Here is a 15115-nt window from a genome sequence, read left to right as displayed (position 1 = left end):
TATTGTTTGGTTGGGTTGGGTTGGTTGGGTTGGGTTGGGTTTTTTGTCAATTCAACACAAACCTAGACAAACCAAGAGAGAATTGAGAAAATGTCTCCATCAGACTGGATGGCAGGCATGTCTGTGGGCATTTTCTTCACTAATGATTGATGTAAAAGGCCCACATACACTGTGGGCTGAGTAATCCTTGAGTAGTGATCTAGTTAACCGTGGTTCCCCATGTGATGTAGAGCATCATGGTGGAACTCTGTAGGGATGTTGAGCACCCTGTTGGTGTGTATACTATTGTAGAGCATCACAGTGGAAGTCTGTAATTATTTATAGCATCATGTTAGGAGTCTGTAGTTATACATACCATCATGTAAGGAGTTTGTGGTGATGAAGGGCACCATGGTGGGATTGTATAGAGGGGTAGAGTTTCATATTCGTGTGTGAAGTGTTGTAGACCATCACAATGGGAATGTGGCATAATAATTAGCACCAAGGGAGGAGTCTATAGTGAGGCAGGCATGAGAGTGTGAAGTGGTGAAGGGCATCATAGTCGGGTCTTAGAGCAATGTGAGAAGACAGAGCCTTGAGCAGCACTGCAAGAGATCAGGGATGAATAGTGAAATAGCTCGCATGGCATGATCAGAAAATTACTCCTCTGTCTGATTAAGTTTTAGTTTTTCTCACCCATGTTAAATGAGGATTCTACAGACCCAAGTACACAAGTCAGCAATCTAAATATAACTTGTTCCTTTTGAAGTTACTGGTTCAATATAACAGACAAATACGTCATGTCCTGAAATTAGCTTTGAACATTTCTAAGCCACCTAATTGGAAGTAAAAGATTTATTGGGCTTCCACTTACTTCCTTTTCTATTCTGTTGGGACCATATTGGCTGGTGTCTCTTAAAAGAGCACAAGGAGGAAGCCTTGCATTCATTCCTGGGTACCTGTCTGCATTCTGCTTTGGCCTGGAGGCCCTCTGTGAATTCCCAAACTAAGAAAAAAAAATCTTCCAGACTCTGATTTTTCTTCCTAGACAACTGCTATTCCCTCCCATGTTGTCAACATTCTCTCCTCACGCTTTCTGTACTTTCTTTAAGCTGGATGTTTTCTTAGTCTACAGTATTTACTGTCATCTCAAAGTTGGATATTTACTGGCTTAGGATATTTCTTCTCTGGCTTTTCTCCCATCCACATATAATCATTACACCGAAGTGATGATTCTAAGAGACTGCTCAAAGGACAGGGATGGGTTTTAGGGTTTGGGGGTTCTTAATAAGTTGCCTGCCCTCTACCAGCCTCTATCACCTCCCCTGAAACACAAAAACCATTATTCCCAGAAGGCAACCTAGGCCTGACAATTAATTAATGATCACTAAAAGTGCATTATAAACACCTGAAATTTTCATAATAAAACTCATCACCTCATACAGTGAGTATGTTGTGGGGTCTGCTTAAATCCAACATAACTCAAATACCATCACACTGCAGAAGACAAAAATTTATTGTAATCAAGCTGATTCTGGTTATGGGGACACAGAATAGACCCAAGAGCTGAACTACAACCCTGAAGGAATGTTGTACAGATTACTTAAGGAAAGGAACCTTAATGATAGGGGAGAAGAATGGGCTGTAGCATTGTACAATCATGTTTTGACATGAGGGGTAGAGTAAGGAAGTTTTCACCAATCAGGTTAGGAGTCAGTTCCTAGGCCTGGGAAGAGAAACTTAATTTGACCCTGCCAACAAGGTGGACAAGTTGCCCCTGAGATATCTGGACTCTGACAACTATTTCCTTATAATAGAAGCTGTCGGGCTATTGCGAAGTCCAAAGCTAGCACTGGGTCCTGGGACCTTGGATTCAGTTTCTATGATTAAATGGAGTTTGAAAATGAAATGGTAATTCTTAGAATTGGTTTCTTTTGCTTGTTCCCAAAAAATATGTATTAATACAATATGTCTTTAACAAAAGGTGTGTTCAATCTAAACAACCCTAAGGCTGCAACTCACCCCAGTCAGAATGGCTAAAATCAAAAATTCAGCAGCAGATGAGTGACAGCAGATGCTTGGGAGGATATGGAGAAAGAGAAACACTCCTCCATTATGGTGGGAATGCTTGCTGGTACAACCACACTAAAATCAGTTTGGAGGTTTTTCAGAAAATTGGACATAGTACTGTTGAATTATCCAGCAATACCACTCTTGGGCATATACCCAGAAGATGCTCCAACATGTAATAAGGACACATGTTCTAATATGTTCAGAGCAGCCTTATTTATAATAGCCAGGAGCTGGAAGGAACCTAGATTTCCCTCAAGAGAGGAATGGATACAGAAAATGTGGTACATTTACACAATGGAGTACTACCCAGCTATTAAAAATTAAGAATTTATGAAATACTTAGGCAAATGGATAGAACTAGAAAATATCATCCTGAGTGAGGTAACCCAATCACAAAGGAACACACATGGTATGCACTCACTGATAAGTGATACTACCCCAAAAGCTGCAAAAAGAAAAAAAAAAAAAACAGGATAAAATTCAAAGACCACATGAAGCTCAATAGGAAGGAAGACCAAAGTGTAGGTGTTTCAGTCCTTCTTAGAAGGAGAACAAAATACTCACAGGAGCAAATATGGAGATAAAGTATAGAGCAGAGACTAAAAGAAATGTCACACACAAACTGTCCAACCTGGGGATTCATCCCATATACAGTTACCAAACTCAGACACTATTGTGGATTGAAAGAAATGCATGCTTACAGGAGCCTGATAAGCATGATAAGCAGGAGACCAGTGCAGCACCAGTGCAGGGTCTCCTGAGAGGCTCTGCCAGAGCCATACAAATACAGAGGCAGATGTTAGCAGCCAACCATTAGATTAAGCACAGGGTCCCTAATAGAGGAGTTACAGAAAGGAATGAGGGAGTTGAAGGGGTTTGCAACCCCATAAGAAGAACAACAGTATCAACCAACGAGACCCGCCCCCCTTGCAGAACTCCCAGGAACTAAGCCATCAACAAAGGAGTACACATATCTCCAGCTACATATGTAGCAGATGATAACCATGTCATGCATCAATGGAAGAAGAGGTCCTTAGACCTATGAAGGCTCCATAGATGCCTCAGTGTAGGGGAATCAAGGGCAGAGAGGTGGGAGTGGGTGGGTGGGTGGGTGGGTGGAGGAACACCATCATAGAAGCAGGGTGAGGGGGGTTGGGACAGGAGGTTTCGGGGAGGAGGGAAAAGCAGGAAAGGGGATAACATTTGAAATTTAAATAAAGAAAATATCCAATAGAAAAAATTAAAAAACAACAACAAAAAATAGAAAAAGAAAAGAAAAAGAAGAAAAAGGAAAACAAAAGGTATGTTCATAGGGAAGGCCTCATTTCTTCTTTGTGTTCCCAGCAGCACCAGTGCAGGGTTTCTGGCCCTAAACATCTCGGCCTCCACAACGGCACTCACAACAACAAATCCAATGAACGAAACCATCCCTGGAAGTATCAGCATCAGGATTCTGATCCCAAACTTGATGATCATCATCTTTGGACTGGTCGGGCTGACAGGAAANGCCATTGTGTTCTGGCTCCTGGGCTTCCACTTGCGCAAGAATGCCTTCTCAGTCTACATCCTAAACTTGGCCCTGGCTGACTTCCTCTTCCTCCTCTGTTGCATCATAGCTTCCACGCAGAAACTTCTCAAGAATTCCTCCCCCAAAATTACCTTTCTCATTTGCCTTTACACCTTCAGGGTGATTCTCTACATCGCAGGCCTGAGCATGCTCAGTGCCATTAGCATTGAGCGCTGCCTGTCTGTCCTGTGCCCCATCTGGTATCGCTGCCACCGCCTAGAACACACATCAACTGTCATGTGTGCTGCAATCTGGGTCCTGTCCCTGTTGATCGGCATTCTGAATATGTATTTCTGTGGTTTCTTAGATANCAAATATGTAAATTACTATGGGTGTCTGGCATCAAACTTCTTTACTGTTGCATACCTGATGTTTTTGTTTGTAGTCCTCTGTGTGTCTAGCCTGGCTCTGCTGGCCAGGTTGTTCTGTGGCGCTGGCCGGATGAAGCTTACCAGATTGTACGTGACCATCATGCTGACCATTTTGGTTTTTCTCCTCTGCGGGTTGCCCTGTGGCTTATACTGGTTCCTGTTATTCTGGATTAAGAATCGTTTTGCTGTATTTGATTCTAACTTTTATCTGGCATCAACTGTCCTGAGTGCTATTAACAGCTCTGCCAACCCCATCATTTACTTCTTCGTGGGCTCATTCAGGCATCGGTTGAAGCACCAGACCTTCAAAATGGCTCTCCAGAATGCACTGCAGGACACTCCTGAGACAACTGAAAACATGGTAGAGATGTCAAGAAGCAAAGCAGAGCCATGATGAAGAGCCTCTGCCTGGACCTCAGAGGTGGCTTTGGAGTGAGCACTGTCCTGCTGCACTTGACCACTGTCTACTCTCCTCTCAGCTTACTGACTTGACATGCCTCAGTGGTCCACCAACACCTTCAACAACTCTCCATTGATTTAGTTTTTCTAACTCTCCCAAGTAATAGCATTAATCAGGAAGTATCATGTCTGCATCTTTCTTGGCATTAATCAAATTCTCAAACTAACTTCCTCTGAAGCTTTCTTGCTGTTTCTTTGGAACTTTTGTTGCCATGGAACAAGCCCAGGTCCAGAACCATGACTCTCTTATCTGTGATGGTTCTGTACCTGAATGTAAAGACAAAGGAGCCAAGAGATGATCCTGTCCATTCCCCAAATATCACCGAGAGAGCTAGTCTCCCAGGATTGCAGACAAGCCTGTGAGCACAGGTAAGACCACCACTTCTGCTCAAAGGGACATGCCTGGAACTCTCAGGACACAGGTACAGAGGAGCATCCTGGGACAACATACTTCTACTTTCCAACTGCACCCCAGAGCTGACACTTTGCCAAAGCTCTCCATTCCCAAATTCCTCCAAGAAAGAACTGGTCTCTCAGGAGTACTGAAGCACAGGCTTGCAAGAAGGAAAAGCCACAGTCAGAGACAGCAAGACCAACTATCACCAGAGATAACCAGATGTCAAGCGGCAAGGGCAAAAACATAAGCAATAGAAACCAAGGCTACTTAGCATCATCAGAGCCCAGGTCTCTTAACACAGTGATCCCTGGATACTCCAACACACCAGAAAAGCAAGACTCTGATTTAAAGTCACATCTCATGATGATGATGATGATGATGGAGGACTTTAAGAAAGACATGAATAACTCCTTTAAAGTAATACAGAAGAACACAGATAAATAGCTAGAAGCCCTTAAAGAGGAAACACAAAAATTCCTTAAGAAAAACAGGGAAACACAATCAAACAGGTGAAGGAATTCATCAAAACCATCCAGGATCTAAAAATGGAAATAGAAACAAGAAATAAATCACAAAGGGAGACAAGCCTGGATGTAGAAGCTGGAAAAAACAGATCAAGAGTCATAGATGCAAGCATTACCAACAGAATACAAGACATAGAAGAGAGAATATGAGGTGCAGAAGATGCCATAGAAAACATTGACATGACAGTCAAAGAAAATGAAAATGCAAAAAGCTCATAAGAGAAAACATCCAGGAAATCCAGGATACAATGAGAAGACCAAGCCTTAAGATAGTAGGTATAGAAGAGAGTGAAGATTCTCAAATTAAAGGGTAAAGCTATCTTAATCAAAATCATAGAAGAAAACTTCCCTAACAAAAGAAAGAGATGCACATAAACATACAAGAAGACTACAGAAATCCAAGTAGATTGAGCCAGAAAATAAGTTCCACCCATCACATAATAGTCAAAACACCAAATGCACAAAACAAACAAAGAATATTAAAAGCAGTAAGGGCAAAAGGTCAAGTAACCTATAAAGGCAAAGCTATCAGAATTACACCAGACTTCTCACCAGAGACTATGAAAGCTAGATGATTCTACAGAGATGTCATACAGAAGCTAAGAGAACACAAATGCCAGACCAGGCTACTATACTCAGCAAAACTCAATTACTATATATGGAGAAACCAAGATATTCCATGACAAAACCAAATTTATACAATGTCTTTCCACAAATCCAGCCCTACAAAGGCTAATAGATGGAAAAGGCCAACACAAGGAGGAAAACTACACCCTAGAATAAGCAAGGAAGGAATCTTCTTTCAACCAACCCAAAAGAAGATAGCCACACAAACACAGAAATAACATGAAAAATATCAAGAAGCAACAATCACTATTCTTTCATATCTCTTAACATCAACTGGGGACTCAAATCCCCAATAAAAAACATAGACTAACAGACTGGATAAGTAAACAGGACCCAGCATTTTGTGCATATAGGAAATGCACCTCAATGTCAAAGACAGACACTACCTCAGAGTAAAGGGCTGGAAAAGAATTTCTAAACAAGTAGTCTCAAGAAACAAGCTCAAGTAGCCATTCTAATATCAAATTAAGTCATCACTCAACCAAAAGTTATCAAAAAAGATAAGAAAGAACACTTCATACTCATCAAAGATAAAAGTCTACCAAGATGAACTCTCAATTCTGAACATCTATGCTCCAAATGCAAGGGCACCCACATTCATAAAAGAGCTTCACTAAAGCTCAAAGCACACATTGCAGCTCACACAATAATAGTGGGAGACTTCAAGCCCCCATTGTCAGCAATGGACAGATCATGGAAACACAAACTAAACAGAGACACAGTGAAACTAACAGAAGTTATGGTCCAAATGGATTGAACAGATATCTATAGAATATTTCATTCTAAAACAAAAGAATATACCCTCTTCTCAGCACCACATGATACCTTCTCCAAAACTCATCATATAATTGGTCACAAAACAGGCCTCAACAGATACAAGAAGACTGAAATAATCCTATGCATCCTATCAGATCACCATGTACTAAGGCTGGACTTCAATAGTCACAAAAACAACAGAAAGCACACATACACATGGAACCTGAACAGCACACTACTCAAGGATAACTTTGTCAAGGAAGAAATTGAAGACTTTTTAGAGTTTAATGAATGTGAAGGCACAACATACCCAAACTTATAAAACACAATGAAAGAAGTGCTAAGAGGAAAACTCATAGCTCTAAGTGCCTGCAAAAAGAAACTAGAGAGAGCACACACTAGAAACTTGACCACACACCTGAAAGCTCTAGAACAAAAAGAAGCAAATTCACCCAAGAGGAGTAGATGACAGGAAATAATCAAACTCAGATTTGAAATCAACCAAAGAAAAACAAAAAGAACTATACAAAGAATCAACAAAACCAGGAGGTGGAAAGAACCCAGATGTCCCTCAACAAAGGAATGGATACAGAAAATGTAGTACATTTACACAATGGAATACTACTCAGCCATTAAAAATAATGACTTCCTGAAATTTGCAGGCAAATGAATGGAACTTTAAAATATCACCCTGAGTGAGGTAACTCAGTCACAAAAGAACACACACAGTACACATTCACTGATAAGTCGATATTAGCCCAAAAGTTCAGAATACCCAAGATTCAATTCACAGATACTATGAAGTCCAAGAAGAAGGAAGACCAAAGTGTGGATGTTTCAGTGCTTCTTACAAAATACTCACAGGAGGAAATAAAATATAAAAATAAAATGTGGAGCAGAGACTGAAGGAAAGGCCATCCAGACTCTGACCAACCTGGGGACCCATCCCAGATAGAATCGCCAAACACGGACAATGTTGTGGATGCCAGCAAGTGCTTGCTTACCGAAGCCTGATATGACTGTCTCCTGAGAGGCTCTGCCAGAGCCTGACAAATACAGAGGTAGATGCTTGAATCTAATCACTGGACTGAACGTGGGGTCCCAGATGGAGAAGTTGAGGAAGAGACTGAAGGATCTGAGGGCGTTTCAAAACTATCAACAGGTCAGACACCCCAGAGATCCTGGGGACTGAACCACCAACCAAAGAGTACACATGGAGGGACCCATGATTCCGGCCATATATGTGGCAGAGGATGAACTTGTTGGACATAGGTGGGAATAGTGGCCCTTGGGCCTGAAAGTGTTTGATGTCCCAGTGTAGGGGAATGCCAAGGGCAGGAAGATGGGAGTGGGTGGGTAGATGGGGGAACACCCTCATCAAGCAGGGGGAGTGAGGATGGTATAGGAAGCTTCCAAAGGGGAGACCTGGAAAGGGGAAAATATTTGAAATGTAAATAAAGGAAATACCCAATACAAATTTTTCCTCTAAATAATTATTTTAAAAGGAAAAATAAATAAAGACAAATGAGCCCCATGGTTTCCTGTGAAACATTCTCATGAGATAACACCTTCAAAAAAAATATTTTACACCTGTCCAATCACAACACTCACCATGCTAATAATAGCATAAGACTGATACATGATTTACAAAGACAGGTGTGAGGCCCAGACACCATACTACATCACACACTCTCAGTGCCCTGTGCTGCAGCAGAAGGATCCCATGTCTCCAGCCAGCTGACCTCAGCAGTCAGAAGTCTTGAAGTACCTTTGGATGTGGATGCTGTGAGTTCTAAGTCATGAAGACTATATTTTCAGTGATCCAATCACCTTAAGATAACCACCTTAGATCTCTCTTCCTTCCATGGAAACAAAGGCAGTTCATGGAGTTACAAAATGTCACTGGTCTGCTCTTATTCCATAAGAAATGTGGGATTCCTGTTTTCTGAACAAAGGTTGTGAGATTTGACATTACTATAATCGTGGCCTGAATATAAAAACCATATGGATTAAGAAAGACCTAGAGCTGGGCAGTGGTGGTGCACACCTTTAATCCCAGCACTTGGGAGGCAGAGACAAGCAGATTTCTGGGTTCAAGGCCAGCCTGGTCTACAAAGTAAGTTCTAGGACAGCCAGAGTTATACAGAGAAACCCTGACTCAAAAAAACAAACAAACAAACAAAAAAACCAAAGACCTAGAAATTCATTCTCTCTACTATAACTATAATCAAAATGAGCAGATACTCTTTGTACCTGGCTGACAGCTGCCTGCCTAGAGAGACCACTGTGACATGTTCTTTCTGTAAGTGGAGATGATGCACGTCAGACATCAATATTGCTATGACAGTTTTGGGAATAAAAATAGACGTGATTTTTGCCCCTAGTATCAGGGGCTCCCAGCAGCATAGAAGAGGTCTCCTTACACAAATCTGTCATACAGATACAACTGACTTGAATCCATCCAGGATAAAACAAAGACATGTCAAAAGAGAGAGCATCTTGTTTATGAACTATAGTTACAACCACTCAATTGAGGTGGGTAAACTGGGGACAATTACCCGGGAAGCTTGGAATCTGAATTGATGACTCTACTGTTTTGACCACCATATTAAATTTTTTGTGTCAGGAATGGGGAGATAAACAGTCAAGACATAATAATAATTAATAATAATAATAATAAACCTTAAGATTCTTCAGAGAATGGATATCTACACACACACATATGCACACACACACACACACACACATCTTTACTATCCTGGATCTCTACCAGATACTTGGTCTTAGCTGAAACAAGGATCCCAGGCTGCAATGTCCAGAATGGCTCTGAACAGACAGATATTGGCATAGATTTGCAAAAACAGCTAAAGTCAACTACAAAATAATGTCAAATCAGACAGAACACTCAGGCCGGTACTCACCAAGCCAAAAGCCAACATCCTTTCCTCACATCCCTCCTCCCAAGCCTCCTTGCAAATATATTCCATCCCTGCTGTTCCTTGGGCTGCTGATGAGATGATAAAAATAAAATTGGGGGGATTTGAGAAGTAAGCAATGGGGAGCAAGCAGAATGTCCCCACTTGTCTGATACCGTCTGTTTGAGATCAGAGGAAAGAGCTCTGGCTTCAGAGTAAATTTAACATTTCATTCCTTGAGTCACACTTAACTCTAAGTACTGCCTTTAGAGTTGATAACAACCTAACAGAAACCTAATATTTGTTAAGTCACAGAAGTTCTTTGTATATTCAGGATAGACATTTCTTTCTTTGCCTGTATAACAAAGCAAGAACTGTGCCACTGAGCTACATCTCCAGCCTTACACCACCTGTACATCCAGGTTAAACATTTTGTAACAGCTCGCTACACTTGTAACAACAGAGCAGCTCAGCTTCTGATGCTCTGAGAAGGATGGGAGAAAGAGATATGACTNAGCCTGGCTATGGACTCTTTGTACATTACCATGCAGTCCCTTCCAAAAGCTTTCTAGAGACAAGATAAAAATTTAAATGTTGCTTAATTACCATAAGTTNCTGTGACATTTCCTTCCAGCCTAGGTGTGTGGTTAATAACTGTCCAGAAAACCAGTGTCCTCCTTAGTGGTGACTGATAACCATGTGAGTGGTCCATCTACCAACTGTGCTGTCTGTTGTTTTTACATTGCATACTGGTTTAATTTATTCAAAGATTACAAGCTTTTGAAAATATATTTACTTCTAAAGTCTTCCTTGATTACACGAGAATATTGAAAAGGGAACAAAGTAAGCAAACAGCAATTTTATGAGAACTAAAAGTTAACATTATGATAAAATCAATTTCCTTTTAACTCAATATCTCCTTCCTTGAGACTGGTTTCCTAAAGCCTTGTTGTTATGGAAATACTAGTCAAGTGACTATTTGAATTTGATTCTGTTTCATTTTGACACCAAATTAATAGATCAAAAGTTATTTCCCACTACTTGTTATATCAAGCTTGGATTTCTGCAAAAGTTCAGTCTCTCTGACCCCTGTTTAATTCTTCCTTTCTTCCTCTATATTTCTTTTATATTTGGTGTAAGACCACCATCCTTTTTCTTTGATTCTTAAAATATTGTGCAGCCCTTGCTTATGGAAAGGCAACATGTTTGTTCTTTGTTTTTCTATAATATCAGAAAAGTTCTGGTCTGACAAGTCTGTCCAGGAAGACAGACAGCTCAATGAACCAAAATATATTTCTCTGTATCTTGGTCATAAACAATTGTTTTAATATGATTCCTATCTTTATTACAATTCTGGAAAGAATAGAAGAACAGCAGAATTCCTATTGCTTGCTTTTGTCAGCAGCAAGATACCAAGGCTTGTCATTAACTGTATGATCACAATCTCTTCCTATTCATATTAGTCCCTTATTTCTGAAGCTGAACAGAAAAGCCTAGTGATTCCATTACAGTTTGTCAGTTTCTAAAATTTCCCAAAGTTTTTCTTCTTTAAGTATCTTTCTCAAATCCTCTGTCTCATTCTTACAAATAATGTTCATTACTTATCTAAGTAAAAAGTTGTAAGAAAGACTCAATTTTCTGTTCTTCCTGAGGAACTTCCATTAATTTCATTCTTGTTTGCACCAGCTTTTTGTTATCCCAGCTCTAGCTTTTGGAGAGAGACCTTTAACAGTGTAGAACATAAGTACAAGCAAAAGGTGTATAGCAAATTTCCACCAAGGACAGTGAAGGGTCAGTCCAAGGTCATCCAAGCATTAGCACTTAGTCAAACAGCACCTTCAGGACACTTGGCACCATCCATGTAGGTGGATGGATGCATGTGTGTGAGTCTGTGTCTGTGTGTCTGTGAGTCTGTGTGTCTGTTGTCTGTGTCACTATGATTCTATGTGTCTGTGTGTCTGTATCTGCGTGTGTTATGCCTTTCGCACTTTGTTTGAGCTACCCCAACCAATTAACCTGGGATTATCCCCATCCTGTTTCCCATCTTGCTATAGATAATCAGAAAATAGGAAGCCAGATGCTGAAAGCCTACTTTGAGATACTTCTGTTTTGGCAGCATCCCACCTTATACCTGCAAAAGGAAACAGTTCTCTCAGGGTCCCTACTTCCAGGGGCAGTATTGTTAGATCTAGTGGTGAAACCCCCACCCAATTACCGATTTGGTGTGCACCCAAAAAATCACAAAGGATCATCTCTTGCTATAATTACATGAGGACGTTTAATTACGGAGCTCCTGACCGACATGCATCCCACACAGGAGATAACGGATGTCGGCCCCAAGGCTCAAAAGCTAGGGGTTTTTATGGGGTAAGGGGCTTAGGGGTGTGGAATTCAGCATAGCAACACACTATTGGTTTATTCAAACATTAACAGAAAGATTACAGGGCATCAGGACTTTGTTTCTGTGGGCTGGGGGCTTATCTTTGTTCACATAGCAACCAGTTGATGTATGACTTTACCCTGCGCCAAGGGGCAGTAGACAGAGGGGAGGTCCTGGCCAGGTGGTGTTGACTCAGATAATATAGCCCTGATGGTCCTTGCATACCTTTTTATCTTTACAGTCAAGATGTTCTTAGGAATGCCTTAACAACAGCCCTGCCCTGGCATGCCTGGGGGCTGTTCTGCTTTGTTCTCAATCCCAGGCTGGGGCCGTGGGCTCCTAAACAACTTACAAGTTACAATATTTCATCTTCCTTCAGTATAAGTCTCTCAATCCTGAGATCTAGAACATTCCTATTGCTGAGTTTTGAAGCACAGAGTTACAAGTACCTACTGTTTGCTTCATTTTATGTTTATAATTTATTCAGTCATTTCTGCCCCTTCTAATTGTATTACTTTTGACTCATGAATTAGCTCTTTGTCTCATGGACTTATTCTTGTTGAAATGCTAAGATGTGGGTTTTGTGACTTCTTCAAACCTTACACCAGAACTTTAATTGTATACTTTTCCATATTCCTTTATTTTTGTGTGGTTTCTCCCTTTAATGGGTACCTAATTTTATTAAATTATTTCTTATGCTTTTTATACCATAAATATATAATATTTTTATGTGTACTTCATTTTTACTTGATAAGCTGGCAACATTCTAAGACCTTTATGGTGATTTCTTATTGGGTTAACTTAAAAGGTATAATCATTTCTACAACACATAACTATAAGCATTTATCAGCACTTTCTCCTTGTTTATAGATTGATATTTGAACTTGTGTAAAGTATCTTTAAAGAACTTGGACATTTATAATTGCAGAAGAGCCTCAGATCTCTTATAAATTGCTAACTCAGTCACAAAATGGGGCTTTTCCAAACCCATTCTTTTTTGTGACCAAATTCTTATATTCACTTCACAAAATTTCACCTTTTGGAGTTGCTTCTAGTGAAGTTTCATTATCAGATTGTCCTAATTTTCATTTCTTCAGTTTAAATAAAGCAAATTGTGTATATATTTCTTGTAAAGGATCTACTTCCTACTCTTTGCTAGACCAACTAAGTACTTGCTACATTCTAAATGCTAACCATCCTTATACACAGAGATTAATATAGCTACCACCCCTCCTCAAAGAAGCCTGTCTTTATAGCAAATGGAGACTGTCACAGAAAGCCACAACTGGATGCAATGAATGCAGAGATTAACAGATGATGGGAAGCACAGATCCATGAATACATCTACATCATAGTTCCTGCATCTATGACCCATAGAGTATCTTGGAAGAGGGCATAAAGATTTTAAGTGCCAGAATACCAGGAAGTCTGCTGTGAAACTGTCTCTCCTGAACCAGCTAAATAAGCAAGAGTACGATAGCAAAAGTAATGGACATGTAAGTGTGGAAGGGAAGTTTTCACAAGGCCCCACCCCTAAACAAAGAACCATGGACAACTAATGATTACTGTGAAAGAATTAGACCATCCCAGGGATGACCCCCTCATTGGCTGTCCATTGAAGAGTGGTCAACCCTGAAACCATACACATACAAATAATGAAAACAGATTCAGCAAGTTTGGGAAGATCTCAAATCAGTGTTTTGTGTTTTGTAGAAGAAAAAAAATCCAATAAATAATCTTCTAAGTACATAAAACAGATTGACTTTTAAATGACATTACTAGATGGCAAATAGCAGAATCTGGTTATAAAGTGTGACTCAAGAAAAGAGACCATAAGAGATAAATAACCCTCGTAAATGTTACTATTTATACCGCACAAAAAAAAGGTAAGTAATAAATTTCATGTATGGAGGCAGGTTAAACTCTAGTTTATAATCAAATATTCAGCTGATTCAACTTTCAACATGAATAACTAAAAACAGAAGTATAACTTTACTATTCAGAGAATTTAAAAAAAAAAACAATGAAAGAAAAAGTACAAGCATGGCATGTGGAGAGTGGGACTCAAGGAGAAGTTCACTCTGTGTGCACGTGTCTGTCAGTTACGATAAAAGAACACCTACAAGTCAGTTATCAGGCAGAGAAAATGAGAAAGAAAAAAAAAGCCAGGCCATGAGGATGCTCTAGAGACACCACAATGTACTTTAGTTATAAATCTCACATGCAGGTCATTTTAGCTAACATCATTACTGCCTAGGCCCATAGTTGGCAATTAAAGCTTCACAATGGCATTTACTTTCAGAAGTGGGCAGATACCAGATAAGGAGGGGTGGGAAAGGCTCACATGTGAGTGGAAACTGGGAAGTCATCCAGAAATATCCCTGTGAAGAATTCTGTCTCACATCTACTTGCTATCTGATTAATCCACAGCCCAAGAAATCACATGGGCTGCCCAGCATCTCAGTAAGTCTCACTTGGTCACCAGCTCTTACTAACACTCTACCGGTATTTCTTGAAGGAGGTAAAAGGATGTTCTAGCATCCACACCCCCAGAAGACTTCAAACTCTGCACAAGTCAGCTCCTCAACACCTGACAGAGTGTTGGAAAAAAAGGTCCAGATAGGTTTGTTTCCAGAGTTTGTTAAAAGTATGTCTATGTTCATATCCTTCTGTTTCAATACTGAGAAGCTGAATGTGGGGACCATTGGACTTCCTTCAAGGAAAGGATGGAGACATGAGGCTTCCTTTAAAAAGAGTGTTGGCAACCTTAAATATGGGAAGAATGTCAGTAAGGTTACTGAGACCATTGACCCTTCTTTTATCCCAGTTTTTCCATTGTGTTGCCATGGGGAGAATGATGCATCTTACATTCATTTAAGAGGCAAGGTGAAAGCTAATGTGGTCACACACTTCCCTGATCTCAGTATTTAGAGAATGAAGAAGGAGGATTATATTCACCTGAAGTCAGCCTGGGCTACACAGAAGGCTGGAGCCCAGCCTGGTCTACATGGAAAGACTGTCTCAAAAGAAAGAACAAGAGAGAGAGAGAGAGAGAGAGAGAGAGAGA

The 15115-nt window shown here is 40.3% G+C and overlaps 1 protein-coding gene across 1 annotated transcript; it reads left to right on the top strand.

Annotated features, from left to right (window-relative positions):
* The first annotated feature begins 3400 nt into the window (after positions 1–3400).
* LOC110288542 (mas-related G-protein coupled receptor member A6-like) lies at positions 3401–5183 on the top strand. The gene has a single exon (XM_021154858.2). It carries the CDS (start codon positions 3467–3469, stop codon positions 4382–4384), a length of 918 nt encoding a protein of 305 aa, XP_021010517.1. The 5' UTR covers positions 3401–3466; the 3' UTR covers positions 4385–5183.
* The last annotated feature ends 9932 nt before the right edge of the window (positions 5184–15115 follow it).

The sequence above is a fragment of the Mus caroli genome, unplaced genomic scaffold, assembly GCF_900094665.2.
Source record: "Mus caroli unplaced genomic scaffold, CAROLI_EIJ_v1.1 scaffold_14790_U2_1, whole genome shotgun sequence".
In the NCBI taxonomy this organism is placed as follows: domain Eukaryota; kingdom Metazoa; phylum Chordata; class Mammalia; order Rodentia; family Muridae; genus Mus; species Mus caroli.
The sequence above is the reverse complement of the archived record's forward strand: the minus strand, read 5'-3'. Positions and strand labels throughout refer to the sequence as shown.